At 37.2% G+C, this 13,703-nt stretch overlaps 1 protein-coding gene across 10 annotated transcripts in view; it reads left to right on the top strand.

The window, feature by feature from the left end:
- The window catches only part of HNRNPC (heterogeneous nuclear ribonucleoprotein C), a 55,541-nt gene that overhangs the window by 29,152 nt on the left and 12,686 nt on the right, over window positions 1–13,703 (top strand). For 8 of the 10 annotated variants that reach the window (XM_055341665.1, XM_055341658.1, XM_055341661.1 and 5 more), the window contains 2 exons: window positions 4,881–4,995; window positions 5,595–5,642. In XM_055341665.1, the coding sequence (XP_055197640.1) occupies window positions 4,881–4,995; window positions 5,595–5,642 (163 nt within the window). The remainder of the gene's footprint in view (window positions 1–4,880; window positions 4,996–5,594; window positions 5,643–13,703) is intronic. The other 2 variants (XM_055341667.1, XM_055341666.1) reach the window with 1 other exon arrangement.

The following is a 13,703-nucleotide window of genomic DNA, read 5'->3' as shown; positions in this document are numbered from 1 at the left end:
AAATGTTTTATTTCCTACTTGGCATTTTCTCTTCAGTTTGGAGTGGATTTTTTTCACCATAAGTGTTTCCATGTTGGTGTTTACCTATAGTAAATACTACACAAAACTTTAGCATTTCAGAATGTTTGTAATATTTAATAAATACTTCATACATAACATGATTTATTGTAAAGTTTCAGCACTTTTTGTTTTTAAATAATTGACAGCTCCGTTCTTGGAGCAAAGAGCATTTATGCTTAATAATAGCAAGAGCAGCTGTTTTTTTTAAGATTTTATTTTAGAGTGAACATGCTGGCAGGGCGGGGGTGGTGGAGAATCCACAGCTGATTTCCTCTTTGAGTGCAGAGCACAGTGCCCTCCCTGCAGGGATTGATCTCACCACCCTGAGTTCACTACATAAGGCAAAACCAACAGTCAGATGCTTAACCAACTAAGCCACCCAGGTGTCCCTCAACAACTTTTTAGACTATTTTGAATGTTTGGTTATGGTTTCTTAGTGGCTATTTCTTGAAAACTCTTTTCATTCTAATAAAAGTCCCTTGTAATTTGTATTGTAAAATCTTCTCAAATGCTGTTTAGAAAATCCAACCATACTGGATTGGGAAGGGAAAATATTTGAAGTTAAAGAATCACGTGGTTCTTGACAAGGAAGATATATAGAACAGTTATAATTGAGAATACATCGGAATTTTCGTAGCCATTTTTCTGATACCAAAATATAGGAAAACACATGTATAAGACTTTGGTGTCTGTAAAATGGCTGTGGCAGAAATGAACAAGGAGTTTTGCATCCTAAATGAAGTCAGTCCTTATACTTGGCTTTTTTTTTTTTAACTGTCATGGGAATTTACTAATACAAAAGTAGAATTTAATGAACACGAGTGTAAGTACAGCCTACCTAGCTTAACAGATAACTGATATTTGACCAATATTGTTTTCATCTATTGTTTTGGTTGTTTTTCTCTTAAATTTTAAGGATTTTTAAGATTGCAGCATATATCCAGCAGATGAAAACTTTAAAAAAAATGTAGGCCGCACTGCCCTTATCACCTATAAAAAATAACTCAGTAGTAATTCCTTAATATCATTACATATTTGATCCATATTTAGGTTTTTTATATTGTCTCAAGACTTTAATAATTTGATTTATTCAAATCAAGATCCAGTCCATGTCTATATATATATGCATTTCATTAACTGCATCTTAGATGTCTTTTTTTTTTTTTAATAATTTTTTTAATTTGACAGCACAAGCAGGGGTATGTGGCAGGGAGAGGGAGACAACAGGCTCCCTGCTCAGCAGGGGCTGGATCCTAGAACCTTGGGATCATGACCTGAGCTGAAGGCAGACATTAGGCAGACAATAGTTTTGCAACCTGTGTACTGATTCATTCATTGTCTGTCATTTAATTTGTTATTCTCTACCTTTATTTTTTGTAATGCTATTAAATCTAGAGCAATGCTATCCAATAGAAATAGAAATCCAGTATCACACATCTGTGATAAAATTGCCCATCAGTTTTTGATCATCTGTTGATGATCATTGCTTAGATTGCAGAGGTAGGTTTTCTAATTTCTTCTGCATAACTTTCCTGAAATGAACAACTCCTCATTAATAATTGCTTTTTCTGGGACCCCTCCGTGGCTCAGCGGTTTAATGCCAGTCTTTGGCCCAGGGCGTGATCCTAGAGACCCGGGATCGAATTCTGCATTGGGTTCCCTGTGTGGAGTCGATTTCTCCCTCTGCCTGTGTCTCTGCCTTTCTCTGTCTCTCATGAATAGATAAATAAAATCTTTAACAGTAATAATTGCTTTTTCTGAAATACCGTTCATGTTGGAAAAACCAGGTAAATATTTTTCCAAACGTTAATTTCAGCTTTTTTCTTTTAAAGTAAGTTCTACAAGCTCACCACCCAACATGGGACTTGAACTCACAACCCCAAGATCAAGAATTGCATGCTGTACCGAGCGACCCGGCTAAGTGCCCCCATAAACTAATATTTTAAATTGACGTGTTTTAATTCATCGCACGTCATTCTTCAGAGCTCGGAATATTTCATTTGTGGCCAGTGTATTCTGGGTCCTTGAGATTGTACTCTTGTCATAATTTCATTGCACCTTTGTTTTCTGGCACAAGCTCTTCCAGGTCATCTGATGTATTTCTTTATATATATGTATAATTGTTGTTAATTGAAGTTCAATTTGCCATCATGCAGTATATAACACGCAGGGCTCTTCCTGTCAAGTGCCTGTCACCAGGTCACCTCATCCCCCCCTCACCTCCCTATCTGATGTGTCTGTCTGTCTGTCTGTCTCTCTCTCTCTCTCTCTCTCTCTCTCTCTCTCTCTCGATTTTATCTGTTCATGAGAGAAAGAGAGAGAGACACAAGCAGAGGGAGTAGCAGGCTCTGTGCGGGGAGCCTGATTCAGGACTTGATCCCAGGACCTGGGGGTCATGCCCTGGGCCAAAGGCAGATGCTCAACCGCTAAGCCCCCCAGGTGTCCCCCTATCTGATGTGTTTCTTGACCTAAATCTTGATTTGCCACTTTTTCCTAAGAGCCTTGGCTTCTTTTAATGAGAATTACATCGAAGTCACTGTCTGTACACCAGGAGTGCTTGTTGAATTTTAATAGTTTGTCTAGTTTCATTAGGCAGAATATGGAGCATTTTAATTTTAAGAAAACAAAACAATTTTTGTGTCCTACAATTTGTATCACAGTTTCAAAATCACCATATCTTTTCGTTCTTTCTTTACTAAAATTAACATTACTAAATGCATTTTTTCTTTATTTTTATTTTTAAAAATTTTATTTTATTTTATTTTATTTTATTTATTTATGATAGTCAGAGAGAGAGAGAGAGAGAGAGAGAGAGAAGCAGGCTCCATGCACCGGGAGCCCGATGTGGGATTCGATCCTGGGTCGCCAGGATCGCGCCCTGGGCCAAAGGCAGGCGCCAAACCGCTGCGCCACCCAGGGATCCCCACTAAATGCATTTTTAAATTTCAGGTTCTTTTAATTATGTAAATCTTATTCTGGACATTAATGCAGTACTGATAGTTTAGAATCACATGAAATAATTCATTTATAAGATTGTGTAATCGGGGGTGTTTGAGTGGCTCAGGTCTTGATTCCCAGGGTCTTGGGATCCAGTTGGGATCCAGCCCTGCCTCCAGCTCCCTGCTGAGCAATGAGTCTGCCTGCCTTCCTCTGTCCTGTCCTTGTCCCCCACTCCCTGCCTGATTCTCTTCTCTTGCACTCTCTTGAAAAATAAGTGGAATCTTTTTTTTTAAGAAAGTTGTGCAGGGCAGCCCCGGTGGCCCAACAGTTTAGCACAGCCTTCAGCCTGGTGTGTAATCATGGAGACCCAGGATTGCGTCCCATGTCAGGCTCCCTGCATGGAGCCTGCTTCTTTCTCTGCCTGTGTTTCTGCCTCTCTCTCTCTCTTGAATATATAAGTAAATTTTTTTTTCCAAAAAAGGAGCAGCTTATAAGTTTAAAAAAGTTGCATGATCTACTTTATATATAGTTTAGCTCTATTATTTTTCTTTTAGATCTGCTTTCAAAAGGGGGGGGGACAGTGAGGTGGGAGTGGGGACAGGAGAGGTTAGAGAGAATACCAAGCAGGCTCCACAATGTGCCTGGACCCTAAAAAAATAAAATAAAAATAATTCAAATAAAAAAATAAAAACTCAACTGTAAAGGCAAGCTTGTTCTTAAGATTAGATGTTAAAAATTGGAATTGAGTTTGTGAATAAGAACTCTGAACATTATTTATAAATGTTGAGCAAATAGTATACTAAATTTTTCAATTAGTCATTTGATGAACTAAGTTTTGGAGAGCTGGATTCTGATAAATGTTAGAATAAGAGAGGGCATGGATTCTTTTGTTGAGTATCAGTGGGTGTCAGGTTTATAGCTGACCATGCTGTATTAGGTGTTTTTAAAATTATGTCGTATATGGAAACTAGGACTTTTCCATTCCCTAATTCCTTTTTCTTGATGTGTGTGCATGTGCAGACTTGGACACACAAATACGTATTTAAGGGTTGTTCAGCAATTCATTCCATAGTTTTTTTTTTTTTTTAAGATTTTATTTATTTGTTCATGAGAGACAAGGCAGAGGAAGAAGCAGGCTCCATGCAGGGAGCACGATGCCGAATTCGATCCCCGGACCACATGATTTCGCCCTGGGCCCGAAGGCAGACGATAAACCACTGAGCCACCCAGGGATCCCCTGCATAGTATTTCCTAATTTTTTTTTAAGGTTTTATTTATTCATCATAGACACACAGAAAGAGAGGCAGAGACAGGCAGAGGGAGAAGTAGGCCCCATGTAGGGAGCCTGACATGGGACTTGATCCCAGGATCATGCCCTGGGATCCAGCTTAAGGCAGGCACTTAAGCTGCTGAGCCACACAGGCTGCTCCTTCCTAACTATTTTTCTTCAACTTTATAGCTCATCCTATTTGTAAAGAGAATGAAAATTCACTTTTGAGGATAATTTGAGGGTATCCTAATCCAATCATTAATTCATGAGTTGATACAGGTTTTATTTCCCTGAGATCATTCCTTCCTAATGTGCTCTGAATAGTTTCATTTTAGTAGGAGCCTGAGGGTAGAAGGTAACAAAGACAAATGTAATATATATATATAATGAATACTTTTATTAACAGAAAAGAGGACAAAGGATTAAAAGACTGAGTCCTAGCCTTTTAAAAATCGTGAGCCCTTCTTATGTAAGAGGAGATACAATGTTAGGCCTTTGTTGATCTATATAATACTACGTACACATTTAAAAATTGTGATTTAAGATTTACCGTACCCCTGCCACAACAGAGTTGTCATTAAAGTGTTTGTATTTGTTTTTGTTTTTTCAGATATTAATCTGGCTGCAGAGCCAAAAGTGAACCGAGGAAAAGCGGGTGTGAAACGATCTGCAGCGGAGATGTACGGGTCAGTACCAGAACACCCTTCTCCGTCCCCTCTACTCAGGTCCGGAACTTTATTATTTATAACTGCATTGTGTCCATCAGTGGGCATCTTCTCTATCTGTTTTCTGGATGTGGGGAGGGTTAACTGTAATATGTTTTATCTGTGTAAAAATGATGCTTTATAATTTTATATTAATATGCCTCCTTTTCGCCCATTTCCCAGAGAATTATTAGAATTCCCTGAGATTTTTTACTCTAAAGAGCAGTTTTGTATTTGTAACATAAAATGAAATCTTTTGAGAGAAATTGTTCTGTTTGTAAGAAGCTGGGAAATATGAAAAGGAAGGAGGGTAGCATAAGAATGTTTGGTTTACTGTTGTATTTTTCAATATTCTTACATTAGCTATTACGTTGTATGTTGAAATTATAGCAGTTTTATGCCTAAATTTGCAAATTAGCTGCTGCATGTCCAGTGGCCTCTAAGATGATTGGAATTTTAGTGATTTATTGTTTGAATGATTGGGGATTATTCCATGCTAATCTCTTGATCTATTTGTTATGGTTGATTTTGCATGGTTTTTTGTTTTTGTTTTTCCCATCTGCTGTTGTGAATTTACATCAATAGCTCCAAATTAATCTTCTTTGGTATTTATTTTTCAGCTCCTCTTTTGATTTGGACTATGACTTTCAACGAGATTATTATGACAGGTATGTTAAAGGTGTTTTGTTTGTCTATTCTGGTAAAAAGCCAGTTAGTAAGAACTATTTATTTTTCTATTTTGTGATGAATGTTCTTGTAGTAACGAACAACAAACAAATTGTTAAAGTCCCACCTTCATAAACAAAACGAAAAATATCTTCCTACAAATCGTCAGGTAGACTAGGGTGACGTTTCTGTTAATTTCAAAGAATCAGTTTATGTATCGGGCAATTGGGAATGTGTCCAATATTTTGTTTGAATTTGTATGACAACAAAAAGTAAGGACTAATTGATTTAACATATGAACAAGTAGGACTTAATTACCATTTCCAGATTCTCTTCATTATTTCACTGTCGCCTACTTGACACTTAACATTGCATTGTAGGGCATTAGAGCAAAACTACTTTAAAAACGATCCCTAAGTCTCTGTTGAGCAAACCATCTAATCGAAAATAGGATCCTGTAAGCATACATAAATGAGTTAACAATATAAATTGATGTAGGCGATAAGAGTTGAAGACTTATAGATTGGGGATAGTGGTTATGACCCAATTCTAAATGGTGATGACACAATGGTTTATTTTTGTGTAGGTACCTTTTGAACAGCATTAGTATTTGTTGGAGAGACTTGATGTGTGGATGGGGGGGATCCTTTATGGATGGTTAAGGATGATAGATTGAGACCTGATGATACAGGAATTAGTTATTAGGCAATGACATAATACACAAAAGATGTTAGTATCCTAGTGACATCTTTAAACCGGTAGTCGTTATGAATGTTAAGGAAATACTAGGTTTATTTGGTTTCCTGCTTTTTTAAATTATATGAAAGTGTATATGGAGCATACTCCTGCATTGGAGTTGATCTAGTATGAATTGTTCTTTTGCTGTTTCATCTTAGATTTTTGGTTTTCTATTATTAGTATGTTTTTAATATATATAAGAATTTCAATTAGATCAATTTCTGCTTTGGAAAGAAAAGTAATAGCTTTCTTGATTTGGGAATGTTTCTCAATAGAAAAACTTTTGAAAAAAAAAAAAACTTTTAACTGAGTTGATTAGTCATGCCAAGGGAGTTGGGTAATAGAATCAAGTCAGACAGTAAACACTGAATAAAGATCTGAACATGTACATTTTTTTTGTATTTGAGATAAAGGGACTACAGCAAGGTAGTCATTAATAGGCAAAAAAAAGGGGGCTAGAAAAATAGTTTGGGCCTACGTTGTTAAGGTCTTTGAATGCCATATGAAGGTTGTGTGATGTGAGTAATTCTTCATGCTACTAAATAGTTACTTCCTTTGTCCTTCGAGATTTCTTCAGACTTTTTTTTGTCTGAGCACATATTTTGAAAACTATGATTTTCATACTTTAAAAATATTAAAATACAAAACATTGAAAGCACAGATCTGAACATCTCTTTGCTACTGAAAATGTGATCATTGGGGGAGTGACTTGAATGAGTTGAAACCTCTTCTCCGTTTATCTGAAACAGCTGCATTCTATACTCTGCTAAAAAAAAAAAAACACCTGCGCAAGTATACCTATAGAGATTTTTGTACAGATGGTCTAGGTAGATTTTTAGGTTTGATTTATTTTTTTAAAGCTTCTGAAATTCTAATGTCAGAGTCAAATCATTGATGAGAAAGGATGAGGAAATAGTTTTATTTCTGATTCTTAACCTTATTTCTTTGTCCATGACTCTCTAATGAGAAAAATACTAATATATTTGTATTATGTATATGTAATATAAATAATTTGGGATGTATCATGGATTGTCACACAAGAAACTCCTGTTTTAAATTGAGCATATAGAGAATTGACCTTGTACAATATTCCCTTTTTCATGAGAATAGCCATTTAAAGTTTTAGTTGTCTTGTTGAGGCAGCAAAACTTTTGACCATCCCTATCATCATCCCACTATAAGTTCAGAAAATATTTTTTTCGTGAGGACTTAGAAAGGGTTAATTGAAAAAGAGATGTAAACAGCAAGGAATATTGAATAAAGAAATGTCGATGTTTTCAGGAATACTTTCATATTTTTTTTACCACTGCTATTTTATCCTAAAAATTGGTGGCAATGCCACTAATGGCCTTACTCTTCAGTTTTTCAAGAGGCAAGAGCCTATTTACGTCTGATGTATTTATAGAGGGTCAGTGAAAAATGTCTTTGTCTTTCCATTCTAATTTCAGCCAATAGAAAAAAGACTTCTGATGACTAATGGACCAAACCAGGCAATAGCGGGCAAAGAGCAGATTCAAGTATAGTACTGAGGTCTTTGATGGGAAAATGAACATTGTTTAGCCAAAAATAAAAATAGTGAGGAAAAATGCATTAGTTTTTACTCAGAAGTCACTCTGAAGGTAATATAAGACTTTTGTTACTGTCTTAGTTACTAACATGGTAATCCTCAATCAACTATGTTGGGTTCATTTTCGAAATGGAAAACTGGCTCTGAGGGAAAAGAAAGCTCCAAGTCTTATGGGTTAAATCTGTATCCAATTCCTTCAGATATCCTTAAGAATAGAAAAATTCACTTAAATACTTCAAGATTGAAATTTGGCATTCCCTTAGTAGATTTTCTTCCTTTCCTTTCCTCTTTCCTTTCCTCTTTCCTTTTCTTTTTTCTTTTCTTTCTCTCTCCTTTTTTAAGATTTTATTTATTAGAGAGCTTGCACAAGCAGGGGTGGACAGAGGGGGAGAAACAGACTCCCTGCTGAGCATGGAACCTGGCATGGTGCTTGATAGCAGGGCCCCAAGATCATTACCTGAGCCAAAGTGAGACACTTAACTGGCTGAGCCACTCAGACACCCCTAGGTCATTTCTTTATTATCTAGCTTCCTGAGATTATGAGTCTACTTTTCTTATGGTAGAGAGGCAGCTGATGCTTACTAATAGGAGTAGCTTTGAAAACTAAAGGAAACCTGAAACATAAAAATTGTTCTTATAAATGCAGTGACCCCCAAATATTGTAACTATTTATACTAATCAGTTGAAGAATTCCCAGTCTTTAGAGCATGAGGAATCATTCCTGTTTATTAAGATCTTGAGATTTCTTATGTACTAAATTTGCTAAAAATTATGCTTCTGAATTAGTATTTTATTAATCCTTTTAACACTGGCATATATTTTGTTGGCACATAACCAAAATGAAGGGAATTGTGGATATTCCACCAATTCTTTTCCCCAAAAATCTAGTATCTGTAGCATAACTCATTCTTCTGTGTGACAACGGTCTTACCAACTAATGCATAGTGAAATGAACAGTGGTTAGTATTTGTTTTTTGGACATCCTTTTTTTAAAGTTTTTGTTTTATTTTTTCTGTTTTCTGGAACATGTCAATTTACATATATGTAAAAGAGAACAGTGTGGGGGCACGTGGGTGGCTCAGTCAGGTAAGCATCTGACTCATGATTTTGGCTTAGGTCACAGTATCAGGGTTGTGACATCAAGCCCTGCATTGGGCTTCACGCTGGGCTTGGAGCTTGCTTAAGATTTTCTCTCTCCCTCTGCCCTTCCTCTAGTTTTCTTTAAAAACAAAAAAGAGACTAGTAGTGTACAGTAAAAGATAAAGGCTGCTTTTTTTATAGACATAATCCCAGTACCATTTATACTTAATACCATTTCTTAATCTCATCCTTTTCCCACAGGTTTGGTTTTGTGGGTTTTATTTTTACATATCTATAGCAAGTTTGTCTGCCACCTGTGTTACTTTGACCAGCTGGATAGACTTGCAGCTTGATTAGATTTCAGGTTCTTTTTTTTTTTTTTCCCCCTTTAGGGATGAGGGAGTATGAGGATATGTGAGAAAGTAGACCAGAATACTTCATAAAGTCATTATGTACTTTAATCATCAGTAGCTTGACTTTGCACTGGAATTTTGAGATGCATTGGGTGTTTATCTGTTTTAAATATTTTATTTATTATTCATGAGAGAGAGAGAGAGGCAGAGACACAGGCAGAGGGAGAAGCAGGCTCCATGCAGGGAGCCCGATGTGGGACTCAATCCCGTGACTCCAGGATCAGGCGCTCGGTTGAACGTGGCGCTAAACCGCTGAGCCACCTGAGCTTGCCTGCATTGGGTGTTTCATAAGGAGAAACACTTAGTTATCAGGAAGAAGGTAATTAACGATATTTTCTTAGGAGAATTAGAATAACTTGTATTTTTGTTAGGAGATGAGTGGGCATTTGTAATCAAGTCCCAAGTGTTATAAATACTTTTACCTTTAAAACTGGAGGGTAATCAAATATTAAGACTTAGCCAAGTTACTTATATTTTAGTATATGGTCTCCTGAAGAGACAACAGGATCAGGTTCTGTAGCTTTATGCTATAATCCGGCTTTGATTCTAATTTGGGGTGTGGATAGAAACGTTAAAACTGTTACCTGCTGTCATTAAAGATTACTGTAGTTTGTTTTTTTAAAATATTTTATTTATTTATTCATGAGAGACACAGTGAGAGAGAGAGAGGCAGAGACACAGGCCAAGGGAAAAGCAGGCTGTAATGCAGGGAGCCTGACATGGGACTCAATCCCGGGTCTCCAGGACCCCGCCGTAGGCTGAAGTCCTCGATAAACCTTTGAGCCACGGGGGCTGCCCTTAAAGGATTCTTTTTGGTGGGGGTGGGGGTTTAACATTTTTTTCTTTTTTTTTTTAATAAATTAATTTTTATTGGTGTTCAATTAAAGGATTCTTAATACATGTTTTTGCTGTTGATATGTATTATGGCATAACATACCTTCTATGCCTTTCTTCCAAAGTTAACTAAATGTGTTTGCTAATATCTTAGCATTATTACAATTAGATTTTAACATTTTAATGATGAAAAATTGAAATGATCATTACTAGTTTTTTTCCCGTAAATTATCTTTTTCATTGATTACCTGAATTAAGCTTGTCTTTTCTTTTTGTTCTTAAGGGCATTCTTAATTTTATAGCTGTTCAAAGTTTTGGGATGAATTTAAATTGTTGATACATGTGGAATTACCATTTTAGATAGATGTATTTATCTGACAATCAGAGACACACTGTCCACTCTGTTTCAGATATGCTATAAACTGCCATACATATTTTGAATTACCCTAAGATTCACTAACCAAAATATTTTCGTTGGTAGGATACAGCCTCAAAAGTAGTTTTCTGTTTAAGGATGACTAGTCATGGGCATCTATGTATAAAACTATGGGAGTTGTGTGAGTCACCCCTGTGTGCAAAACGTGGTTTTTTGATGTGGAAAGTTGTAAAACTTGTAAGCTTCTGCCAGAAAAATTGAAGGGAAAAAAGATGTACTAAGTAGTTAACATTGTAAATGATGTAGTAGAGAGGTACAGGAATTTCTGAGGAGGACTGGTCTGAGTGTAATTTATTGTTTTATGAGTAAGATTATACTATTTACAGGTTATGTGAAAGGGAGGTTTAGAGGATTTGAGGTTTTGAATTTTGGGAAACTATTGTTGATAAGTCTCTAAAAGCTCTGTTCTGGGGATCCCTGGGTGGCTCAGCGATTTAGCGCCTGCCTTTGGCCCAGGATGCCATCCCAGAGTCCTGGGATCAGGTCCCAAGTCAGGCTTCCTGCATGGAGCCTGCTTCTCCTCTCTGCCTGTGTATCTGCCTGTCTCTCCTCTCTCTGTGACTATCATGAATAAATAAATAAATAATCTTTAAAAAGAATAAAAAAAGCTCTGTTCTAGGAAGGTGTCCTTGTAGATACGTGAGGATTTGAGGTGAAGTACAGTGGTGGAGGACTCTCCATTTGAAATGCAAGCCAATGAAAGACGCTAACCATCACATTAAACTTAGAGTTAAGTGCTTATTTTGTTCTAAGCACACAAAGCTTTAGGTTTTGGATTAATAAATTAGAGAAATAGTGGCTATAGATTGAAGCTGTCCCCCCCCCCACCCCATATGTTACTGGGATTAGTGGTGCTGTCATCTTCCCTGCCTCCTTTTTTTCCGTTTTTCTGACATTCTTGAGTAGCACTGGACCTGGAGGAAAAGGTTTTGAAGAATTGGGTGAGACCATCTATTTCAAAAGGCATGTGATTCAGATTCCAAGAGAGTTTTAACTACTTGGAAAAGCTGAGGGAATCTCACTAGATGTCTTTTTTTTTTTTTTTTTTTTATTCATGAGAGACACAGAGGCAGAGACAGAGGCAGAGGGAGAAGCAGGCTGCATGCAGGGATCCTGATGCAGGACTGGATCCTGGGACTCCAGGATCACGCCCTGGGCTGAAGGGCAGACATTAAACCACTGAGCTATCCAGGCATCCCACTAGCTGTCATTTTAAGCATAAGGTGAAATTTTATATTTGCTCCAAAGCCTTCTGTTGGTTTTATCTTTTGCATGGCACCTGATAGCTGCCAGGAGGATTTTAGTTGAAGGCATAGTTTAATATAAATATACTTGGATTATTAACTTAAATTTTGACAATATATTCATTTCACGTAGCTTTCATTTTCGGCTGTTTGCTTATTTTTATTGTGTACTGAACTGTTAAGTAGGTGGGAAATCCTTCTTTGCTGGTGAAGCATTTGACCGTCCATCAGAGAATCTGCTATATGGCTCTGAATTAAGTGGCATTCTCGTTAGAACCTCTAATCCAGAGATGGCCTCTGCTGTTTTAGGATTCTGCTTCATGGGAGCACCTGGGTGGCTCAGTCCTTGAGTCAGGTTGTGATCCCATGGTCCCAGGATGGAGTCTCACATCAGGCTCTCTGCAGGAAGCCTGCTATTCCTTCGGCCTGTGTCTCTGCCTCGCTAATGAATGAATAAATAAAATCTTAAAAAAAGATTCTGCTTCGTGATACTCTTAATTCAGCTAGATTTTGTCATTCTCCTTGATCATAAGTTTTTCTTTTTTTTTTTTTTAAATTTAGCTTTATTTGGGCATCCGTATGGTTCAGTCATTAAATATCTGCCTCCAGCTCAGTTCCTGATCTCAGAGTCCTGGGATTCAGTACCTGCCCAGTGAGAAGTCGTCTTCCTCTCCCTTCTACCTTTCCCCCTGCTTGTTCTTTTACCTTGCAAGCACTTTCTCTCAAATCTTTAAGATAAAGTTTACCTCTTTTTTCTTGAAGATTTTATTTGGGAGAAAGCACAAGCAGGGGTAACAGCAGGCGAAGAGAGAGAAGCAGGCTCCCCACTGAGCAGGGAGCCCTGGACCCCCAGGATCATGTCTTTTATAACTGATTTCTTCCACTAAATACTTAATGGTTCATCCATGTTGTACCATGTGTTAGCGCCATGTTCATTTTTTTTTTAAAGTAATTTATTTATTTGAGAGAGCATGAGCCAGGGAGGAGGTGAAGAGAGCAGCAGACTCCTTGCTAAGCAGGGAACTCAATGTGGGAATCCATCCCAGAACCCTGTGATCATGACCTCAGTCAAAGGCAGGCATTTAACTGACTGAACCACCAGGCATCCCTTGTGCTTCTTCTTTTATTGCTTAATTATATTCTATTGTATGAAAGATACCGCATTTGGTTTATCCACTAGTTGGTCGGATATTGCAGATGTCATTCACATTTTGAATGATGCTACTATGCACATCTGTATACACATTTTTGCATAATCCTGTTTTCATCTCAGAGATATATATATATAAAGAATTTTTGGTTCTGACATTTCTATGTTTAACCTGAAGAACTGCTATACTGTTTTTTTTTTTTTTTTAAGATTTTGTTTATTTATTCATGAGAGACAGAGACAAGCAGAGGGAGAAGCAGGCTCCCTGCAAGGAGCCCAATGTGGGACTCGATCCTGGAATTTTAGGATCATGCCCTGAGCAGAAGGCAGATGCCCATCCACTGAGCCATTCAGGTGTCCCTGGTATACTGTCTTTCAAAGCATTTGTAGCATTTTACATTCTTATCAGCCACATAGGACTTTTCTACTTTCTCCTTGGCGATACTTGTTTTATTATTATCTGCCTTTGTTATTTAACTATGCTAATTAAAGGTAAATAATGTTATCCCATTGTGGTTTTGGTTTGCATTTTCTTAAAAACTAGTGATGTGGAGTGGGCACCTAGCTGGCTCAGTCCAAAGAGTACCATCTCAGAGTGAGT

Source organism: Nyctereutes procyonoides, unplaced genomic scaffold (genome assembly GCF_905146905.1).
Source record: "Nyctereutes procyonoides isolate TBG_1078 unplaced genomic scaffold, NYPRO_anot_genome, whole genome shotgun sequence".
Lineage (NCBI taxonomy): Eukaryota > Metazoa > Chordata > Mammalia > Carnivora > Canidae > Nyctereutes > Nyctereutes procyonoides.
Note: the sequence above shows the minus strand (reverse complement) of the source record. Positions and strands in the feature narration are given on the sequence as shown.